The 8,556-nt window shown below is 39.9% G+C and overlaps 1 protein-coding gene across 1 annotated transcript in view; it reads right to left on the reverse strand.

The window, feature by feature from the left end:
• Nucleotides 1-3,881: 3,881 nt before the first annotated feature.
• The window catches only part of HARBI1 (harbinger transposase derived 1), a 16,724-nt gene continuing 12,049 nt past the window's right edge, over nucleotides 3,882-8,556 (reverse strand). The window contains exon 2 of the mRNA XM_012645174.1: nucleotides 3,882-4,472. Within this exon, the coding sequence (XP_012500628.1) occupies nucleotides 4,093-4,472 (380 nt within the window). The 3' untranslated portion in view covers nucleotides 3,882-4,092. The remainder of the gene's footprint in view (nucleotides 4,473-8,556) is intronic.

The raw sequence follows: 8,556 nt of genomic DNA on the forward strand, positions 1-8,556 counted from the left end.
AAAAAAAAAAAAAAAAAAAAAAAAAGACTGGACCTTGCCACTGTCAATCACATGGAAAGAATTTGGAGAGATTGAACCAGAAAAAGAGGATTAGGGCACCCTGGCCCAGGAGAATTGCCTAGAATGAAGAGTAAAGGAGGGAGGGGATAGGAAAAGGGGGAGGAAACTCTGTTCCTTATCTTGGGTTCTGGGTAGTAGAAATCAGGCTTGAACCTAGGGTGAGATAACTCTGTGGCAGTACATGAGTCATCTTATTAGGAAGTCTAGGAAGAGGGATTGGGGGCCTTGAGCAGCCAAAATGATATGCCAGTTGTAGATTTTGCTATTGCATTTCTGTTCTGTTCTTTTGTAGCGTGTTCCTACTGTGCTGTGGGCTAATGTACTTTAGGCTGGAATGGTAAAGGTAGAAGCAATGTAGTGATGTAGGAGCAGCCCAGCGAAGGGGAAAGATCCCAGAATAGCAGGAAGCCACTAACAGTAGTACAATAGGAGGCTCTCTCCTTTGGAATTATTTATATAGGATAAATTTCCAGTGATGGAATTTATCAATAATTGAAATGTATGAACATTTTAAGGCTCTAAAATGACAAAGAAATCAACCCTTTTATAAAAAAGACAGCAGTATATGTAAGGGTAAGACAAAGTTAACATGTCAACAGAATAATAGATCCTTAATGCTTTGCTGGACAAACAGGGAGACCCCTTCTTAAAATTTGCTAATTTATGATTTCAAAGTCTATTTTTTTCCTCCTGTTTAGTGTCCAGAGATCTCTTCTCTTCTATCTGATCATCACTAAGGGGAGCCTTAGGTTGTAGTCACGTAAATTAATTTTTAAAAGCCTGTGTATTTTATCAGTTAGGAAACTGACATGTCCCCAGCCCTCAGTATTTTCCCTTCCTTCCTGCATTGCCATTCTTATAATTAACAAAGTCTTAATTGTGAGTCTGAGATTTCTCATACCCAGAACAATTTTGTAAAATCTTGGCAGGATCTAGGAAGCAAAATGGGCCCTAAAGGCATGTATATGCACAATGGCAAAATCCTTTGATTTCTTATTTTTTTTGTCTCCTTCTAACTTCCCCTCCATTGCCAGTGAAAGTAACTGTGAATCTCAGTCTTTGAGCTGTTTTCAGTTTGTCTCAGATAGAGATAAAATCTTAGTATGTCTAGTTTCTGTCCAGCCTAGAGTTCACCCTTATTCATCTTTTTTTTTTTTTTTTTTGAGACAGAGTCTCACTCTGTTGCCCTGGGTAGAGTGTAGTGGCATCATCGTAACTCACTGCAACCTCCAACTCTTGGGCTCAAGCAATCCTCCTGCCTCAGCCTCCCCAGTAGCTAGGACTACTGGCATATGCCATCATGCCCAGCTAATTTGTCTCTTTTTAGTAGAGACAGGGGTCTCACTCTTGCTCAGGCTGGTCTTGAACTCATGACCTCAAGTGATCCTCCCACCTCGTCCTCCCAGAGTGCTAAGATTATAGGAGTGAGCCACCACGCCGCCCAGCCTACTCACCTCTTGTATGTCTTCACTACATGACCTCATTAGAATTATGTCTTGTTTTTTATCCCTAAATTAGATTAACTTGCCGTAGATCCTTTGCATTCTAAAGGGCAGGAAAGCAGCTTCATTTATACCAAAAATGTTTATGATCCCTCTTTTGTATAATTTGGAATTAGTAAACCAGCGATGACCCAATATTGTTTTCCCTTGATATATTCTGGGACCTTGCTATCTTGAAACAGCTAAGGGTAAATCTGGAAAACTCTTTTGCTGGCCAGATGGAGTTATCTATGGGAAGATGAGGCTTACGTAAGACAGGCAAAATCCTTGACTCCTTCCCAAAACCATGCCAGAAAAAAGCTATAAATCTACACTAAGAACCTCAGAGAGAAGCCTTCTGAGACACTTATAAAAAGCTCCTGTGGGCAAACCCTTGGCAGTTTGGAAGTACAGACCCTGATCCTTCCCTAAATCATTTTGGGGAAAGTGTAACTATGGACTGAAAAAATCCTGGCCTCTAAAAATACAAGCAGAAAGGAGATAAACATATAGATTCAAAGAGTTACCTCGTGGAATTATTAGAGAATAAAATTCTCCCAGTGAAAAACACTCCGAGCCAATATTGTTAGTTCAGCACTTAGATTATCCTTGGTGTGCAAATAAACAGACTTGAAATTGTTTTTGAAATCTCTCCAAGACTGTCCCTCCCACTCAGTCTTCATGTCACCATCTAGTGAGTTAAGTTGTGAAAAACCCCAATTTTCCTTAAATGTAGTTATGTAAGGCTAAAATGCAAGGCACTAGGCACTTTCCATGATCATACTTCACCTTGCCACTTATGATACATGATTGGCAGTAACCCTTTCTTGAAGCAATATGCATAATGGAATCAAAACTTTACTACTACTTGGGAAACTGGTAATTAAAAGAAAAAAAATCAAAACTTTATGGGAATAAAACCCAAATCAAGAGATTTAAAAAGGAAAGACCATGAGAATTAAAACATTGCCTTATGAAGGAGACAAAGTAAGCTTGGGTCACCAGTTAAACTTCACAAAGAAAAAAGAATGTAACAGGGCACCTCTACTGCACAATGAATAAAGTTCCCAGTCAACTCTTCCTTGTCTTCTCCCACCTCAATGACATCCCTCTACATATTAAGTGCAACCTCCTGTCAAATGGATCCATTCTTCATAGAGGAGGATAATTATGGAAAATAGCATTTGGAGTGGAAGTAAACAGCAGATAATAATCCATAATTGTTTTTAATCTTGAGGATGAGTCACCCTCAATTTATTTCCAAATTTCTTCTGTCATCAGCTGTTCATTTCTTTACTTTGAAAATCACCAGATTAACACTGCCAAAGGCAAGGTAGGAAATGATCCAAGAGGACAATTCAGAGGCATCACATGGTGAGAAATTAGAAACAAGATAGTCCTCAGGAAAATCTTCTGTCCCAGCAAAGGCACCAAAGTGTAAACCTAATTCACACTTTCATTATTCCAATCAGGTTATTTTTACATCGGTGTAATTTTAGAATAAGACAGGCTAGGGGATTATTTATTTCCTGGGAAATTCTGTCCATCACTCTACATATAGGATAGCCAAGGTCTAACTCCAGAGTTCATTTCAAACCAAGAAATTATATTCTTTTTACCTCTCCTTAATACTTTCACATGTCTTCTTTATTCCCTAAATCTTCCTTCTATACAAGAAATTTCAAAACAGAAATTCTAACATCATAAGAAAAGTGATCTAGTTAGATGTGAGCTGTCTAAACTTGGGTGAATCGCCTATGCTTACCAATCTATCAGGGTGCTTAGAGTCTCTGTAAAGTGTAAGCTTGCTATTTTATCTATATTTGAATTGTCTTCTTTAAGCTGATTGGGTTCTTATACCCATTTAGCCTCTAACTCTGACTCAGGGTTGGAAATAGGAGACTGGAGTCCAGATGTTCACCCTAGGAATGAGGTCTAAATCACAGTCCAATTATTGCAGACAGGCTAAAAATGGAGGTTTCAGACTGTGCTTAACATCCTCTTAAAAACACAAAGCTGCAAACTTGGATTAGAAGCCATTTACTTATGTCAGAAGACCATTCCCAACTCAAATTCACTCTTCACACTTAACTGGGGGCAGATTATGCCTGTATAGGCAACGAAGTAGAAAAACTAAAGTATTATCCAAATAATTCAGGACAAACAAAAATTGTTTTCATTTGAAATCTGCAGACAATTGAAACCAAAAGAAGTGTTTTGGCTATTTGCTGTTTTCCTCTTTACTGTAACTTTGTAGGCCAATCATAAATGTTTGCAAACAGTGAGCTTTCAAGTGAATGATGTTCAACCTGGAGTTCATTGGATAGTCGGGAATCATTATCTTGGTTTTGGTTTACTTAATACATTTGTAAACGAATCAAGATGTTCTGGCATAGCCTCAACCCTTCTAAAACACACAGATTAAATGTCAATTTATGATAAGTGTTCGCACACTCACTTATGCTACGTGATGGAACTGTGTGGAAGGGGGTAAGGGGGAAAGTTTGTCACAGCTCCTTCCGGGAAGTCTTCCTCCTCCCCATCTTCCACATTAGCTAAAATGCGTGAGCATCAGCTCCTGACGGATACGGTCAGCCTCTAAGTCCAGGGACTCCATGTGCTCATACTCTTCCTCAGGGGGCTGTTCCATGGGTCCTGTCATTGGAGAGGACCAAACATCCATCCCATGCTCTAGGGAGATGTTGTGGAGGACACAACAAGCCAAGATGATGTGGCTGGACTTTTCTGGTGAGTACTGTAGTGCCCCCTTGGATCCATCCAGGCAGCGGAATCGGGAATAGAGGGTTCGGAAAGTCTTCTCAATCACACTGTGAGTTGCAGAATGGGCCATATTATAGCGATATTCTGCTGGAGTTTCAGGAATGTGAAGTGGTGTCATGAGCCAGGTGCGGAGAAAGAAGGAACTGTCACCTATGGGGAAGTCCAAAAAAAATCATAAGTGATTATAAGTGGAATACAAGCAAGAAACAAAATTCAGAAAACATATCCTAAAGATGGACAATACAGAAGTCTCTAGAGCCGAAGCACACACACACACATACACAAAAAAAAAAGCCAAGAGGAAAATGCTGTGGTAAAAAGAAAGCATACCAACGTCAGGGGCAGGAAGACATGAGTCTTGGGTGAGAATATCTTTGGTAAAAAAGCAAGAGAAAAAAGCTGATAGCTAAAAAAAGCCAAATCTAGCCATGCACAGTGGTTTACGCCTATAATCCCAGTGCTCTGAGAGGCCAAGGTGGGAGGATTGCTTGATGCTACGAGTTTCAGACCAGCCTGGGCAACATAGCAACAACCCATCTCTACAAAAAAATTAAAAACTTAGCTGAGCATGGTGGTGCATGCCTGTAGTCCTGGCTACTTGGGAGGCTGACGTAGGAGGATTGCTTGAGCACAGGTATTAGAGGTTACAGTGAGCTATGATCTCCATTTCTCTCCAGCCAGAAAGACAGAGTGAGACCTGTCTCTAAAAATAAAAAAAGAAACCCAAATCTGAAAGAATGTAGGAAGGAAGTGATGGCACTGGAGGAAATAAAATTCCTGGATTTGCCAAATTCAGAGATATTGTTGTTTTAGAAAAGGCTTAATAAAAACTATCAAATAGCATGCTAATCTTCAACATGTCTAAGGAGCAAGAGAGAAAAAGAGAATTCTGTGAGAAGATCCCAAAACACTTCCAAGGAAAATTTCTAACATTACCATTAAAATTTCAGGTGTGAAAGCACTTCCTAGGGATTTCAGAGTATTTCGTGGATAATAATAATCCACCCAGTGCTTAGAAGAGTAAAAATCCCAGCATTTGTGGCAAAGATCGGAACTCAGGTGTTCTGCCTTCCTATATATGACAATTACTAGAGCCATGCCTTGCAACAGAGGAACTGGAAGAATTAATTTCACATTAACAAGGAGAGCATATAAATAATGATGCAAATAGTTAATAGTCAATGATAAGGAAATGAAATTTTGAAGTCAAATAAAATAATACATACAAGGCATTCCCCTTAAGTGACTTTCTTATCAAATGATCCTAGGAAGTGCTAACAAAAACAAAAAAATTGGGGTGCAATGTCCTAATACAACAGCATATTTCTATAATGTTAAATTGTTCTGACTCAATACATAGGGCAGATGAAATGTCTCACACAGAGACACAACGTCTTAGAAATCTGAGACAGGAATAGGCCCTGGAGTACCAACTTGCACAATCACTATGCTCCTGACTCACCATCAATTTTAATAGTTCTGGACTGTTCAGACAGTGATAGGCACTGCTCCAAACAAACAGGACTCATTTCTTTTAGGAGCTGACATTTCTTTCTTTCTTTGTTTTTGAGACAGATTATCGCTTTGTCATCCCAGCTAGGGTACAGTGGCGTGATCATATTAATATCTCACTGCAACCTCAAACTTCTTGGCTCAAGCAATCTTCCTGCCTTAGCCTCCTTAGTAGCTGGGACTATAGGCACGTGCCACAACGCCCAGCTTTTTTTTTTTCTATTTTTTTTTAGTGCAGACGGGGTCTTGCTCTTGCTCAGCATGGTCTCAAACTCCTGAGCTCAAGCAATCCTCCTGCCTTGGCTTCCCAGAGTGCTAGGATTATAGGAATGATCCACTGCCTCGGCCAGTACTTTTTTTTTTTTTTTGAGACAGTCTCACTTTGTTGCCCGGGCTAGAGTGCCGAGGCGTCAGTCTAGCTCACAGCAACCTCAAACTCCTGGGCTCAAGCAATCCTACTGCCTCAGCCTCCCGAGTAGCTGGGACTACAGGCATGCGGCACCAGGCCCGGCTAATTTTATATATATATGTATTTTTTTTAGTTGTCCAGCTAATTTCTTTCTATTTTTTTTTAGTAGAGACGGGGTCTCACTCTTGCTCAAGCTGGTCTTGAACTCCTGAGCTGAAACAATCCGCCTGCCTCGGCCTCCCAGAGTGCTAGGATTATAGGCATGAGCTACCACGCCTGGCCTGGCCAGTACTTTTTAAATATTATCTCTTATTATCCAATCCCAACTCTGCCAGGTTAGATATTGAAATCATTTTACAATTGAGAAGATCAAAATATATGTTAGCCATCTTTTGACATACCAGGCAAAAGAAGCAGCTAGTCATTAAATGCTAAAGTCAGACTCAAAGTTCTAAAACAATGGTGTAATGCGGTAAAAGAGAATAAGACAACCATCTAAAATGAATGCTGAAACACGGAGATGCTGGCTGGTCCGATGGTAGTGGGTTATCAGAACTTATTAACATTAGTGTCACTAAAGTTGGTATTCCAACTCCCACTGCTAAATTTTAAAAAAAGAAAAAAAAAGAAACATGGAGATGCTGAATAATATTTTTTAAAGTTTCTCTAGGAAACAACATGAACGTTAAGTTGGGCAGACATACAGGGCAAGTTAGTTACAAAAGGTAGACCTTTTGTAAAATGCTCTAAGGTCACTAACTGGTTATAATCCAAGCACTAGTGGAAAACAGACACTCAGGAGGGGATTAGGATCAGAATTGCTAAACAGATTACAATTGCTTATGTGATCAGTCATCCAAAAGACATTCTGGCAGATCTCACCCAGAGCTGCTTAAAAAGACTAGGCTAAGAGCTGAAGAACTAAGGACTCAGGCTGAACTGTTTGCAGAACAGGTATATTTAGAGGAGGGGAATTTAGGTAATCTACTCTGAAGGGACAAATGAGAATGAAGACAGGGAAGGATGACACCCTAGGTGAAAATGTTAAAAGACAGGGGAGATCACAGCTAGTTCTAGGTTTAACAAATCTAGAACTATTCCACAAACGTGATGGTGTTCTTAAAATAAATTCAGCCATCTCTTCTTTCTTTTTTTAACATCATCATTCTTTATAATCTTGCCAATCTTCCCCTAAGTATCCCACTGTCCACATATCCTCTAGAGATCAGTGTTTTCCAAATTTGTCTGTTGATACGAATTTCGTGGCTTGATCATAGCTCACTACAGCTTCAAACTACTGGGCTCAAGCAATCCTCCTGCCTCAGCCTCCTGAATAGCTGGGACTACAGGCATGCACCACCATGCCTGGCAAATTTTTCTTATTTTTTTTAGAGATAGGGTCTTATTATGTTGCCCAGGCTGGTCTTAAACACCTGGCCTCAAGTAATCTTCCTGCCTCAGGCTCCTGAGTCACTGGGATTACAGGCATGCGCCACCATGCCCGGCTAATTTTTTCTATATATTTTTAGTTGTCCTCTTTCTATTTTTAGTAGAGACGGGGTCTCGCTCTTGCTCAGACTGGTTTCGAACTCCTGAGCTCAAATAATCCGCCCGCCTCGGCCTCCCAGAGTGCTAGGATTACAGGCGTGAGCCACCGCGCCCAGCCCAGTGTAGCAATCTTAAATGAAGACTTTGTGATGGCAGCAGGAGAACTTTAATTTACAGAATCATAATGTTGTGATTGCAACTTTTCAAGGGGATTAAGGATGCCATGACTGAAGGCTCGATTCCCGGGAATACCCTGTGCCCACTTTACTCCTTTCTACCTTTCTGTCAGCCCTTGTTTATTTCCTTTCAAGCACTTGTTTCATCCTAAATTTCAATATTACACGTACCTGGTCAACTATACTCCTTACTAGAATAAACCCCATAAGGGTAAGAACATCTATGTCTACCTTTGTATCCCAGCATTTCATGAGCCTTCAATAAATATTTATTAGATGAACAAAAGACTGAAAAGGTAAAGGCTGACACAGAGTCACAATCAAGAAATAGCTCTAAAAGGTCTGATGGGAATATTTCATACCACAGAAAAAAAATTTAAAAAACACAGTAACAGAACGATACACAATGAAGAAAGAAGAAAGTTTAGGTAGAGATATGGAAATTATCAAGCCTAAGAGCAGAGGAAGAAACAAAACAAGTTAGAAAAGATAAACACTTACTAATCTACAAATACACAAGCCAGGACTAACTGGAAGAGAAGCTGTAAATATCCTCAGCCTTATCCTAACTAAACATGCAGCACCTACA

This window comes from Propithecus coquereli, unplaced genomic scaffold, assembly GCF_000956105.1.
Source record: "Propithecus coquereli isolate 6110/MARCELLA unplaced genomic scaffold, Pcoq_1.0 Scaffold227, whole genome shotgun sequence".
In the NCBI taxonomy this organism is placed as follows: Eukaryota; Metazoa; Chordata; class Mammalia; order Primates; family Indriidae; genus Propithecus; species Propithecus coquereli.